Consider the following 14,777-nt stretch of genomic DNA (forward strand, 5'->3'; position numbering starts at 1 on the left):
GGCAGAATAGAAGGTTGGAATAGAACTGTAGCAAACATTTCTTAAGTCTAATGTCTCAGACGGTTCTAACAACTTCAAGACTAAAATGCTATAAGAGTATGGCTTTTAGGTGGTGCTAGTTTTCCACACAGCAATTGCAATTTGGTGGTGCTAATGACTTGTTGCTTTTGATTAACTTGAGCCGTAGGGGGATTTATTTGGTCATGATGTTGTTGTTTTTGTTTTGTTCTTAGGAGATAAGAGAGAGAGTTGGGAAAACTACTGTCTTGATCTAAAGAGAACTAATAATTCTGAGACCTACATGGAAATATTAGCACTGAAGGAAAGAACTGAAACCTTGGAAGGTCAGATAGCTGCACTTCAAGAACAATGCCAAGGAGAAAAAAATGAAAAAGAAGAGTTAAATCAGCAGATAGCAAACTTGCATCTCAGACTCTCTGCTTCTGAAAAAAAGGTTTCTGGCTTAAGTGAAGAACTTCAACAATGTCAAGCTAAATATCAGGAGGCTGTTTCTGAATTGGACAAACAGAAAACTATAAATAAGGAGCAAGAAGAAAAAATTATTCAGCTAAATAATGAAGTAACATGTGCTAAGCAAAATATAATTGACAAAGTGTCACAAATTAAAACAATGCAGTCCCAGGTAGATGAATTGTATAAATGTCACTCAGAATCTGATGCTGTGGATATCGATTTAGTTAATGTAAAGGATTCCTTAGACCCTCAAAAGGATGAACCAGAGACAGCTCAAATGAGTCCTTTGTCCATGCAGTTCCAAACTGCTTCTACAGCAGACCTGAGACAGGAGAGTTCCTTTCACCGAAGTATTGAAAGCATTTGGGAAGAATGCAAAATTATGATTAAGGCTTCCTCACAAAAAAGTCATCGGATTCAACAACTACTCCAACAAGTTGAAGGCTTAAAGAAGAGGCTTCATGATAGTGATAATTACAATAAGCAACTAAAAATAAAATTAAATGAGATTACAGATCATCAATCTGTAAAGGAAAATGATCTTATGAATCAGTTACAAGAACAAATGCAGAAGAAAACCCAGAGTTTTGAAAAACAGGCTGCAGAAAATCAGAGAGTAATTGCAGAGCTTCAGGAGAAAGTTACCAGCTACGAGGGAGAAATAAGAGATTTTGAATGCCTATTGGAGGCTTTTAGGACTAAAGATGACAGGATGAAAGAGTTAGAAGCAGAACTAAAAGAAAAAGAATCTACTGTTTTAAATCTAGAAAGTAATACAGTAGCTCTGCAAGAGAAATGTACCAGTGCAGACAAAAAACTGAAAGAACTCAGTGACCGAGAAGCAAATTTGAAGGATGAAGTTGTGCAGCTGATGAACAGTTTGGAAACCATGAAACATGCTCTTCAGGAAAAGGAGAAAAAGGAGGATGAGCAAATACAGTCTATAGAACTGTAAGTAAATAATAAGATTACTCCTAACCCTTTAAGAATAAAATTAATACTCCCTTATGTCAACATCGGTTTATTTTGACATACCACATCTGCATGTTTATAAACTTGATTACCTAAACTGCTTCTTTGAGAAGTTTCTATACACTACTTGAATTTTATGTTTGGATATTCTGCTGGCTATGTTTTCCTCACCTGTCTGTAAAGTCTTTCAAAAATATACATCTAAATCATGTAGAACTATTGTGCAGAGAAGCTGGAGTAAACAATGAAATTAATTATTTGGTGATTTCTAATAGTTTTGTTGCAGTCCCTTTCTGAGAGAAATGACACAGTGCAATATTATATCTTTAACTTGTATAAAAGTAGGACATGTTTTCTTGGGAAAGGACTGAATGGTAAAAGGAAAGGATGTAAAGTAACAGATGGTTTTGCTAGCAGCTATTCTAGGTGAACAGTCTACTATAAGACTTGAAGAAATAATGAATGTAGAGGGTAGAACTATCCTCAGCACCCTCTACTTTTTAAATCTGTAAGAAATAAGAGATGATGTGCATCGAGAGATTATATTTGCTATATGGTAAGGAAATTGCAATTATGTAAGGAAATATGTAGCCTTTCTCCTGGCTATGGTTATTTAGTGCCATGTGTGGGTACTGCACATACTCCAAAGTTCAGCATGAAGGTCTAATGATCCCCAACTCTGTGCTGGTAAAGCTCTGAAAGGATTTTTTTTTGTGAGGCTTTGAATGGTGTTGTCATTTAGGGGACCTGAAAAGCATTCCTTTAGTTAGTTTAAAAGTCCAAGATGTCTTACTGGAAACTCTTTGAAATAAATATGATTACTTAAAAATAAACCAATCAAACTTATTCCTTACTTTGCAGAACTTGGGATGGCAGTATATATTGCAATGTTATTGGGGTTTTTTCACTTTTCTTTTTATTCATCTTGATACTTACAAGATCTGGGATGTAGTTAGCAATTTTAAACTTATTTTAAGCCTGGGCTTTTCTGATTCGTAAGGTCACCTAATGATAAAAGTGGTTGCTGTGCTTAATTTAGAAGTGAATCTGTGTAGTTTGTTACTGTAGGCTCATATTAATAGATATTGAAATCCGAATGTAAAATTATAAAGCTTGTCATTGATCTGATAGAGCTGAGACTCTATTTGGAAATAAAACCTGAAAAGAGCCTGAGCTAACAAGACTACTGTTATTAATGTCTCTTAATTTCTAACCCAAGGCTACATAAAGATCTTTCTGAAAGCTCTGCCCTTGTACAAAGTTTGAAAAAAGATTTGCAGAGGAAAAAGGAAGAATACACAGATTTGAAAGAGAAATTTTCTGATGCCAAGAAACAAATTCAGCAAGTACAAAAAGAGGTTGGTAACCATAGGCAAAATGTTTCTTCTAAAAGTTTAGGCTTCTGTTATTAAAACCTGTTTTGCAAATCTCAATCTATGGATATTAAAAGAGATTCATAATAAGGTTATTTTGAATGATACATTTAGAGTATCTTCATTTGCGCACTACCAGCCCCTGAAACTTGATGAAGATGCTATCAAACATTTAGCTCAAATAAAGGTAGATGGTTATCTAGATAACTTAGACAGATTGTAAAAGGCTTATAAATAAATGTAAGTTTTGCTTGCTGTCTTGTTGCAGGTGTGTACAATGCAAACTCAGGAGAAATCCCTGAAGAAACAAATTAATGAACTTGAGAAAATTAAAAAGCAGTTTAGTGAAGAATTAGAGTTCAAACAGCGCACAATCCTGCAACTTAAAAAGGTATTTTATTTTATCAAATTTTACCTGCTTTTAATTTTTTTTAACTAATCTACTAATGAGGCAAGTTTTCCAAGCAACTGGAGAAAGCTTAGCTTACAGAAGCTGGGGTAAAAATAAGAGTAGCCAGCTGAAACTAGTTTTAACAGATGAATGAAAAATGTTTAAAGAAATTCTCATGCAAGACTTATTTAAAACAATTTGACAAATGGTCTAGTAAATAAATACTTAATACCTGCAGAGTTTCTGATTAGTGACACTTAGATGTGTTAGTAGGAATGTCTCTTTTTTATTTTTTAAATGGCTGGAATGCTACTTTATACTATATGAAGAACTTACTCATTGGGACTATTTGTCTTAAATGCTTTACTTATTATTTATTAAATTCAAAATGAAAAACTACTAATTTCTAGCATGTATTTGTTTCATTCAGCATGTTTTAATTTCTTTAATTTGCTTTCAATGTGATATTTAGGAGCAGTTGAATAAAGAAAAGCTGGAAGAAATCTCCAAACAGTATGAGAAAGCACATAAAGGTCAGGAAAAACTATTATTTCAGAAAGAACTAATATTATTTTTTGGGTGTACGCAATGACAACGTAATGATTACATCATGAGTGATCACGTCAATAACAAATTTGGAGTGTCTTGTATATTTATGAGTACGAAGACATTCCAACCTGGACATTAAAATCTCACAGTCAGAAAGTAATTTTTATTGAATTGTTATTAGATATATTTGTAAGTAAAGAAACAGTCTCAGGTTAAGAAATGTAAGCAGAGAAATTATTTGTGCTAGCATACACAACATTGTGCTAGTTCATGCTTTTGTGAAAATGGACAACTAAAATAAAACCAAGTAAATCTCAGTATTGACTAAATGAACACTAAGTTTCTGCAGATTTGATGAACGTTTACCATTTGAACAGTACTTAGTTTCCTATAGCAGTACAAACCAGAATCTGATATTTAACACCAAAACACACATCTAAGTTAAACTGGTGAGAATAGAATCACTTAAGAATTTGGAATGTGGATAGTTTAATACAGATGCTCTATTTCCTTGTAATAGAGCTTTTGATCTGAGGGAATGGAGAAATGGCTTTTAACTAAGGCAGTTTGTAAGAGAATGGTGGCAACTAGGAGGAAGTTCATCTGTAAATTAATTTTCAAATTTTCAGATCTGTGTGCAAAGGAAAAAATAATTGAAGATATGCGGATGACATTAGAAGAACAAGAACAGACTCAGACTGAACAAGATCAAGTGCTTGAAGCCAAATTAGAAGAGACCAACAGATTAGTTTTGGGTAATCTCTTCATGGAAAGGGAGGAGGGAAGGAAAATTGCTTTGAATGTGTATTGTGATAGCTGCTTTACATTTCTGATTTTACTTATCAATTGCTATTTACTATTGCTATATTACTAATTGCTATAAGGTGTTACTTTTATTTATAAATAGCAATTTCCTAAAAGGCTTCTGTTGTCTCTGATCATAGCTGATAAATCCAAGCAACTTTAGTAGAAGGATGGGAACATGTTCAAATACATATTTAAAATTATACATTATGTAAACTCATTTTGTGTTTTGCGTAGAACTGGAAGCATGGAAGCAGAAATGTAGAGAGCTGAAGAACCAGTGCAATAGTGACTGGCAGCAAAAGATGAGCAAAAATGAGGAGAAAGCCATAAATGAAAATGAGGAATTATTAAAGCTGCAAAAAGAACTGAAGGTAAAACATAATGATGTAATTCATACTTAAATCTAAGGCCATAAGGCCCATTTAGGAGTTTTAAGGGGTTTTTTGTGTCACTGTCTTCAAGAGCCTAGGGCATGATATGGCAAGTCATTACACTGGTAAAGGAAACCCTTGGAGCATCTTTTCCATACAGCATCACTGATGCCCCATAGCAGAGTGTACCCTGCCCTGTGTTATGCTACTGCTATGCACAGGGCTTCTGTAGCTGCTTTCCTCTTACAGTTATCCTAATCCAGCTCCTGATATCAATCAGTTCCAGGGATCTCTCCTGTCAGTTGATAAATCAAAGTCTTTCTCAAGATCTTGTGTTTACTGCATGGCCTTCGTGTAAGGCTAAGGACTTTCCTCTAACTCTCCTTGGATTAGAAAGTAGACTTATTTTCTAAGCAACTTTACAGGTGCTTCCTGTCTTATGTGGCAGAATGTCTGACAAGAGGTTTGATTGTGATAGGAAAGGAGATGAAGTTGCTGTGGATTGAAGTGACATTCTTAGGTACATGCTGTCTCTGCCTACCATTCAAACGGTACTGCACTGTTTCCCTTTCAGTCTTGAAGCAGAGATTAGTTTTCTAACATGTCCTTTAAGGTCACATAAAAGCTTGGGGGTTTGTAAGGCAGAAGTGTCTGTTTACCATTACTTTTGGCATATGTGTCTGTGACTGACCCAGAATGCTTTGAGGGAAAAAAACTATTCCATGAAGATGTGCTAGTCTGAATAAGAAATGCTGAAAATTGATCATTTTCTGCAATACAGAAGAACAAATGAGTACTTGTACCTGCGAGTATGATAGAGTAAAACTGTGCTACTGTTTCTGTTATGTTTTTGAAATTAATCAATTCAATGGTACTCTGAATTTTAAGTCTTTTTTTTTTTTCCTCTCTACTTATGGTTTTATTTCTGGTTTCATCAAATTAGGAAAATGAGGCAAAGTATCAAACTGATAGAAAAAAGTGGCTTGAGGAAAAAATGGGACTCATAAATCAAGTAAAAGAAGCTGAGAACCATCGCAACAGGGACATGAGAAAGTTTGTGGAGGATAGAGAACACCACGTAAAGCAACAAGCAGAAATTGTAAGTGACTTTGTCTCAGTAGTGTCTTTAGTACAGAGTAAAACACATGTCGAGTTGAACAGTAGGGGTATTTGAGAGTAGCTGGCCTTAGTCAGGTCCCTTGCTTTGTCATGTGACAACGCCTAGATGAGATGTTCTCAGTATGAAAAAGGAAGAATAGGAGGATCATAAAATGAAAAATCTTAGCACATAATGGAAATTAACATGCGTGTTCCTTTCTGTTCTATAACTGCCATCTCACTATGAAGTCTTAATTTCATACTGTGTTTAAAACACCAATAAATAACCTACACTTTAATGAATTGCTCCTTAAAAGCCAAGAAAGCTTACTTTGGAAAATACTTGGTCATATAAAATACAGTATGCTGCAGTAATATGTGCTAGCTTTGGGGAGACTGATAGGTATTAAATAAGGTCCCTTACTTGTTCGCTGGACTGCGTCATGGTTGTAATTTTTGAATCAGATGAAGTTACTATATGAACCTCTGCACTCTAAAACTGCATGTGCATCTAGAAGTAGTTAGTGATACCTTTGTGGACCTGCAATCAATACAGGAGGATGTTAGGAGCTTACAACTACTTTTACTTTATCTGCGACTTTTCTTGCCTGAGAATTGTAATTAATAAAATCTTGAAATGAGCAAACAGGAGCTGTGGTTTTCAAAAAGAAAATTCTCTTCACAAAGAGTATAAATACAGATTTTCTAGTTAAAACATGGCTTACATCTGCATATGTGTACTAAAACTAGTTCTAGTTGAGCTTTATAAGACCCATATAGGCTCTTAAGTTTACTAAAGCTATAAAATAGTAGTAACAGTGCAAAACAAAACTAGCAGAAGAGTTTAGACGCTGTGTAGAAGTGGTATTCTAACAATCCTTTTTTAATATTTAGGAAAGACTTGCTGCACAGCTGGTAAAGAAAGACAGCAATCTTCAAAAGTGGCGTCAAGAAAGGGATGAACTAGTAGAAGCATTGGAAGTACAGCTCAAGACTTTGGCTTCTAGCAGCATACAAAAAGATAAAGAAATAGAAAGGCTGAAACAGGCTGCACTGACAGCTTCAGAAAAGGTCAATTTTCTCTTTCTTCTGTGTGATTTTTTGAAGTTTGTTACCTATTAATTCTGCAAAATACTGTATTTGTTCTTAAACACTATCATATTGAAACCATTTGCAATTAATTTAAAAAGAAAAGCTTTAGGTTTGTTTGCAACTGAATTTGTAATAGTAATTGGAGTTTGAAAATATTCAGTAGCTCAAGTAAACAGTCTTGTTAATTTGGACTAGATATCTGAAACAACTCTCCCATTTGTCTTTTTGATAGCACCAAGAACTTAATGAGCAAATGGAAGGTGAACTTAGAATTCTAAATAAGTATAGCAAAATAAAAGTTTTACGTTATGTTTCCTCAGATCCTTACAAGACTTTTCTTCACTTTACATAGAGGCATTAAATTATTTGCTTTGTATTGGACACCTGACTGGTTAAGCCTGCAGTTCTAAAACTGATATGACCAAGTAATCATAATGATGCTCATGATAATATATTACTTTTTTTGACAGTCCTGATGTTTGTGACAATTTTTGCTATGTTTATTAGGATAAGGAAACTGACATAGAAGATCTGAAACAACAGCTGGCAGAGAAAGATGACTTCATAAAGGAAATGAAACAGCAGACTAACCATGAAAATCCTCAGTCTTTGGCAGAAGTACCTTTACCTGAAGAAGGACAAGATAAAACTGATCAGTCTGTAAGCAAAGAGGTATGTTTGTTTGTGTATTAATGATACATTAATAATTCTGTTGGGTTTTTTCAGTATATATTTCTGTATATAGTTCTGTGAATCTCCCAAAACTTCTTTGTACCTTACCTGTATCTTCAGTTCTGAGTTCTTATTCGTTCTTTCACACTCACTCCCAGAAAATATGTGCTTAAATGCATATTACTTCTCTATGCATTATAGAACCTTTCTACCTGAGGCAAAAACTAGTTAACTAGTCCAGGTTATATAGATTCTGGAGATGTGTTATTTGTAGTGTCATCTCAGTTTGATTATGTCCGTGTTAAGGGGATTTCAACTCAAACCGCTTTCATGCTGTCACATATTGTGTAGTGAGATGATTCTGTGACTAACCAGCCCACATGGGGTTCATAAGAACAAAACATTATCTTGCATCCTACTTAAAACCAAACCAGTATTTGAAGTGTACATAAAAGTAGAAATAAATGCTGTAATAGTATAATCATATGAATAATTATCTCTGACTTCAGCTGTGTGCTCTTGAGAACTTACCTCTGAGTGATGCATATGAAGTGGCTGATGATTACATAAGTCATTTGGGAAAAATATATAAACCCTTTTGAAAGTGTGACCAATAGCAGGGCAGACTAGGGTTTGCTTCCTTCCACTTGTAGGAAACCTGTGTGTAGCTTTGTTAGCTAATGACACTATTCCTGGGCAACTTTATTAGTCTGCTCCATTCCTGGGAATGCAGTGCTGCTGGGATTCCCTCTCAGAATCTCAGCAGAGCCTGTTGGAGAATCACCTTTTGGCTTTCAATGAGCTTTTATCATTTTCTTTTTCAAGAGGAAGGAGGTTCACCCTTCAGGGTGGAACAGCTGGAATTCTCTCGAAGGGGAAGACAGCTCTCTAAAGATAAGCTACAGAAATATTCTTTTCTCACAAAAGCTGCTATTACTGCCTAGTTTCTAAGGAGCAGCAGAGTTAAGATGGAGACAATCACTAAGGGTCTCTGCCCTTGAGGAAGAATTACTTTGAAACAAAGTATGAGGCTGAATTCAGCAAGGAAAATTCTGTGAGCATAGATACAATAAAGCTCAAAAATTAACAAAAAGGGTTTTAGATAAGGCTTAATCTCTGCTGTAGTTGATTTCTTCACTTCTGTTTTAAGTTTTCTGAAAGCTAACAGCTGGAAAATAGAACACCTACTTTGCAATCCACTGGGTGGTGCAGGGTGATATGTATTATATATAGTTTTTAACTCACAGTTAGTTTAAAACTTGTTTTCTTCCAATTTCCATATACTTCCAGGACCATTCTGAAATTGTCCTTGACTCTACTGAAGTGTCCACAGAGGATGGAAAAACGAGTCGGTTCCCAAAACCAGAGATAGAAATCCAGTTCACACCTCTGCAACCCCATAAGATGGAGGTGAAGCACCAGGGCAGCACCTCACCAGTTACAGTTAAAATGCTCAAGCCAAGGAGGAAAAGGAAGAGTGTAGAGATGAACGAGGTGTGAACTCAACCAACTGACAAAATCTGTTGTGCAGCTTTTCAGTTTATTACTCTGATAATTTATTAAAACTCTAACTTGTTATTTGCTGCTGAGATCCCAGGGATATATGTAGGGTATTATTTAAACCCCGTGTCTCCCAAGTGGTGGGTCTTTGGCCTGTGTTGAATAAGGTCATAGGCTTCAGCTGATCCCGACTTTGTCTCCTTGTGTCTGATTTGCACTTTCTCTTTACCTTTTATGTTTTTCTCTCCCAGACAGTGCCATTTCTTGCTGTCTCCAGGTCTGATTTGTGGGATTAAAAATCAGTTCTATAAAATAATTTCTTTTGGTGGTGGTTGGTATAAATTATAATTTCTTCTAATTTTCTTTAGGATTTTGTGACAAGTGAGAACAAGAGAAATGCAAAACCTGCTATGGCTGATTCACCATCTACAAGCAACAAAAAAAAGGTTTGATTTTATTCCATTTTTTAAGTCAGTTTAGCCTTTTCTGTAAAGGTAGACTTGTGAAAAGAGAAAATATTCTTGTTCAGAAGTACCTTATCCTTATCTGTATTTCAACAGGATTTTTCAGCATTGATGGTGTCCTTCCACTAAGCTCTATAAGCCATAAGGTCTATATTTGCCAAGAATGTGTAGTGTCCTACCTGCAGTGTGCAGTGATTCAAAGGGGAGGGATGTTGCATATTGAGTAGTTAAAAAGACTAGTTTGAGCATGTTATTAAAGTGTGGTTTTATAGGCAATGCCTTTGAAATAAAACTAAAGTTTATTTATATATATATGGCAATTATAAAAAGATTATTTTAGGCCATAGTAGTAATCTGGCAGGCTCAGAGGGTGAATTATTTATTTGCCCCATCAGATCTTTTATTTAAAATAATATAGTATTATAATTAGCTTGTCTAGTAAAATACTCTACAACTTTGAATCTGCCTTTAAAAAAAAAAAATCCTCTGTTTCCTATATGACTCATGCTCTTAATTTGTATTCTGTGAAACTTCAGCAATTTTCTTTCTTCTAGGTATAAAATGAGGTTGTCTACATTACTTACTGTAGTGATATCATTACTAAATTGAACAAAAGTGTCAGTAGCCAAGCTCAATGTGTCAGCTTGAAAATAACACTGAAGTAAAATGAAATTAAATGAAACTTCAGGATTAAGACAATTTTCAGCTTAAACAATGATCCTGTATTTCTGTACAGACAGCTACTGCACAATCTCTTAGAAAAGAACGCCCCTTAAGAAGGCAAGAATCTACCCTAAATAAAAAGTCAGCTAAGAAGAAAGATGGGACACTACAAAAGATTGGTGATTTTTTCCAAAGTTCTCCTGCTATTATTCACTCTAAAGGTTTGTACTAAAGTGTTGTTTATTCCCTATTTTCTGGTTGTTGTACAATGGCAGAGAAGAAAAGATTGTCTTGGTTTTGAGTACCACAAAATTCTAAAACCTAGATAAGTGTGAAATATAAATCAAGTGGAATCAAAGATGCAGTGTGAAATATGTGCATGTTTATCATAAAAGCAATTATAATTGTTAGGCCCGAAATGTTGGAGTTGCTCTGTACTTATTTACACATAAAAAGCAGTTTTACAAACTTGCCCTGCTGCTCTAAAAAGATCAAGGGCTGAATCCAGACTCCAAATCTTACCTTCTTCTATAAGCAACCCCTTGTTGCTGTGGAAACTTTGCTAATGTTTTTTGATGTACATTAATCCTATGAAATCTGAAAGCCAGTGATGAAAATATTTAGAAGACTTCATTGAAGTCATTCATCTAAATGAATATAATATATTCATCTAAACTGAATATAGAGCAATTAATGGATTTTGATAAGTTTAAGTGTAGCTTTTGGAAGATTAATTGCTTGGACTTTCCATTGAAGGATATGTTTTTATTCTTTCCTACAATAATAATGATCTCCGGGTTACTGTGTTTTTAAAAAAAAGAATTAAAATTAGCAGAGGGCACAAGGAATTGCCAGTATTTAATTCTAAAAGACACTATTACTTGTTTAAAACAAAGTTGGTAGTTTTTTTTAATGTGGACAGTTAAAATAAACTCCTGTACCAACTTGAAAGCTTGTCATGCTACAGAGTACATCATAATTTATCTGACATAATACAGTCTCAATAATAACTGTGAAATTTCTTAACACTTCTATGTTTGTCATATTGGTTCCATGAACACAGTATTTGTTATTATCAGTGGAAGCCGAAGTCAGACTACTTAAAATTTCATCCTTAATTTGAGCAAATGAGTTCTGTTTTGTAACATTTCTTACCATGTCCTGCATAGTTTCCTTGTTTGTATAATAGTATTGCTTATTTCTTATTTTTATTTTTTTCTAGCGCACATACTCTTCTCTTTATAGAGCTAGTACTAGTTTGAGAAAACTATAAAAAGGTATAGAAATATTTGACTATACACTGTGCTTCTGTCAGCACAAAAGTTATGCCTGTTGTTCAACTTAGTAGTATTGAAGTGAGATCTGAATCCTAATTGATTTTTAATGTGCTGTTTAAATGTGTCCTTTAAGCTTTTGCACCTGAAGCTGCAGAAAATTGCTTTCAGATACAGAAAACTGGTAGTCAAATACCACTTCTGAATTTTTATATTTGAGCTTTGGTCTACACTGCTTTAATTTTTAAATTGTTTTAATAAAACTTTTGAGGCTCACAAAACCATGGTATGTACTTATGATAAAATTTGTCTTCTAGCAAAGAAGCTTATTGAGACAATAAGCTCTCCCAAGTCTGCAGAACTAGAAAATGTCAAAGAAAACGAGCTCAAGCCAAAACGTGCTAAGAGAAAGCTGTATTCAACAGACACTTACTGCCCTCTGGATACCCCTGGTTCTTCAGTAAGTGATTAAGATTACTGTTTTTCCCACTTTAATGTTTTTCTGTAATCTTAAATTAAAAATAACTATTACAGGGAAAAAGACAAATCTGAAGGTCTAATCAAATTACAGAAGAGGTTTGAAAATACTTACGTATTTATTCTACCTGGCCATTCCTTTTGGTCTTTCTGCTTTTCTACTTATTTTTTTGTTTTCTCACCTGTATTTCTTTGACTGTTGACTGACTGTGTAGGTGATACAGCAGTCATAGGGATACCTTCACATCTGGATTCACAGATAACTTGTAGTGTATGGAGGATTACTTTTTCTCTGCTACAGCAGTGAAGTCATAATTTGTTTTTCCAATAGTTGCAGTTCATTTAAGTGTAGCATAAAGGGAGAATAGAGACCAGTAAGGCATCCACAGATTTGGAATTACATGATTGAAACACAATAAAGGTATGCATGTACAATTAACTTTACAGGTGAGCACCAAAGGTATTTTTCAATTCCATTTATGCCTGAGTGACATTTGGGCATAATAGCATGTGGATACATCCATGCTTTTCAAAGCACAGTCTAAATAGCCTTCTGGATTTGTTTTAATTTTGTGGCTCTGTCTAAGCCAGTCTGAGTCTTGCAGGCTGCCCAGAGTTTGATGTATTGTTTCAGAAATCCAGCTTTGTGGTTTAGACAGTAACTAGTGCTCAGCATTTTTCTGCTCTGTTGGAAGTACATCTCTTCATTCTGTTCCATCCTTTCTTCCCTGTGCTATAGTAAGCATTTTCCCATACTGTTGAGTTTTCTGTAAATTGTATGAATGGATGCAGCAGGACCCAATACGTTGTCCATAGGAGGAAGAAGAAAATGGCAGAAGTGCTGAGCAAAATGAGCTACAAAGCTGAAAGACTGAATCCTGGGAAGGTCAGAGAAAGCTAGAGAAATTGAAGCTGAAAATGTTTTCTGAGCGTTTCCTGTATCAGAAAATAAATATCTGAGACTAGAAGTGAGAGCTGCATTCAGATAATATTTTTCTTTTGACTTTGGTATTCCGGCAAAAATGGGATTTTGTATGTTTGTGGAATTTGTCGCTTATCATGATGCACTAAGATTCTCTGTATCGTGGAGACCCCTGACAAAAAAAGGTAATAGAATCATAGAATTGTTAAGCTTGAAAAAGATCTCTAAGACCATTGAGCCCAACTGTTAACACAGCACCACTGGGTTAACTCCAGAAAACCATATCCCCAAGGGCCACATCCACACAGTGTTTGAACTCTTCCAGGTATGGTGTTTACACCATTTCCCTGGCCAGCCTGTTCCACTGACTTACCACCCTCTCAGTGAATGCATAAGTTTCACCAGAGTGACTCAGGTTAAACTCTGGAAACAGATTCTGGGAAAAACTCTTCTGCTGGGCATGCAGGTGTAGAAGGTGAATGTCATTTGTCTCTGAAAAAATGCTGAATAACCATCTTTTAATCCATCTTTTTCAGATCCTTGTAGAACAAAAAGAGAAAGAAAGTGATCATCTAATCATCAAGCGACGGCTGCGATCAAGAATAGCAAAATAACCTTGCAAAAGTGTGTTTATATTTCTTAGCTAGGACCTATTCCAATTTTATTATTCCAGCTCATTCTGTGTAGAAAGCAATATATATTTAGTCATGCTTCAGAATCTGTATATAGTTGTATAGAATTGTTCTGACTCCATTAAAATTGCAAAGTTCAGAAAACCTTGTGTGTGAAACTTCTGTTTACTAGGAACAGTGTCTTTGAAAGTGTTCATAACATATTTGTTATGCAGTAAGAGCTATGCCTGTGTAGAGTGGTTTAAATTGCTGTTTTTCAGGCAGCCTATCTACCTTGACTTTGAGTGGAAAGAAATGAGTACACATTGATACTTGTAGATCCTTAAATTCTTCTAAAATATTCAAAAAATGGCTTGCCTCAAGTTCAGCTCCTTTTTGGTGGATGCTTTTTTTTTATTATTATCCTTATGGCACTCCAGTTACAAGTAAAGGGTTCTGGAAGGAAAATATGAGGACACTACTGCATAGAGGTTGAGCCTTTAAATCAAGGAGGAACAGTGGCACCATTTGATCAGAGAGCTGATGAAGAGGGGGTAACTTTCTTGAATTAAAGTGAAAAAGGGAAGAGTATTCTTTGGAAGGTCTTTCAGTAACAGGATGGCTTTCGCTGATCGTGCAAGTATATGAACGTGGTTGAAAGCTGCTTCGTGCTGTGAGAGAGGAGAAGTAAGACTGCTTTAAGCAAAGGTGGCCGCAGGGTGCGTGCGGGGCCGGGTTCAGTGCGGGCGCCGAGGAGCGCAGCCCCCGGGAGGTGGCGCCGGGACACCGCGGCACGGGGAGCCCGCCGGAGGGGCTGCTTTGTTTTACCCCCTTGCTTTGTTTTACCCCCCCTTGCTTTGTTTTACCCCCCTTGCTTTGTTTTACCCCCCTTGCTTTGTTTTACCCCCCTTGCTTTGTTTTACCCCCCTTGCTTTGTTTTACCCCCCTTGCTTTGTTTTACCCCCCTTGCTTTGTTTTACCCCCCTTGCTTTGTTTTAACCCCCTTTGATCCCAGCTAGCCGCAAAAGAAGCTTCAGAGCGGGGCCTTGGGACTATATTCTCTTGCC

At 35.7% G+C, this 14,777-nt stretch overlaps 1 protein-coding gene across 1 annotated transcript in view; it reads left to right on the top strand.

The window, feature by feature from the left end:
* The window catches only part of KIF20B (kinesin family member 20B), a 31,908-nt gene extending 18,046 nt beyond the window's left edge, over positions 1–13,862 (top strand). The window contains exons 19-32 of the mRNA XM_058842028.1: positions 234–1,425; positions 2,666–2,804; positions 3,088–3,210; positions 3,683–3,743; positions 4,389–4,514; positions 4,801–4,937; positions 5,881–6,036; positions 6,930–7,106; positions 7,635–7,799; positions 9,090–9,293; positions 9,668–9,745; positions 10,500–10,647; positions 12,018–12,160; positions 13,636–13,862. Of these exons, the coding sequence (XP_058698011.1) occupies positions 234–1,425; positions 2,666–2,804; positions 3,088–3,210; positions 3,683–3,743; positions 4,389–4,514; positions 4,801–4,937; positions 5,881–6,036; positions 6,930–7,106; positions 7,635–7,799; positions 9,090–9,293; positions 9,668–9,745; positions 10,500–10,647; positions 12,018–12,160; positions 13,636–13,713 (2,927 nt within the window). The 3' untranslated portion in view covers positions 13,714–13,862. The remainder of the gene's footprint in view (positions 1–233; positions 1,426–2,665; positions 2,805–3,087; positions 3,211–3,682; positions 3,744–4,388; positions 4,515–4,800; positions 4,938–5,880; positions 6,037–6,929; positions 7,107–7,634; positions 7,800–9,089; positions 9,294–9,667; positions 9,746–10,499; positions 10,648–12,017; positions 12,161–13,635) is intronic.
* The last annotated feature ends 915 nt before the right edge of the window (positions 13,863–14,777 follow it).

This window comes from Poecile atricapillus, chromosome 6 (assembly GCF_030490865.1).
Source record: "Poecile atricapillus isolate bPoeAtr1 chromosome 6, bPoeAtr1.hap1, whole genome shotgun sequence".
Classification (NCBI taxonomy): domain Eukaryota; kingdom Metazoa; phylum Chordata; class Aves; order Passeriformes; family Paridae; genus Poecile; species Poecile atricapillus.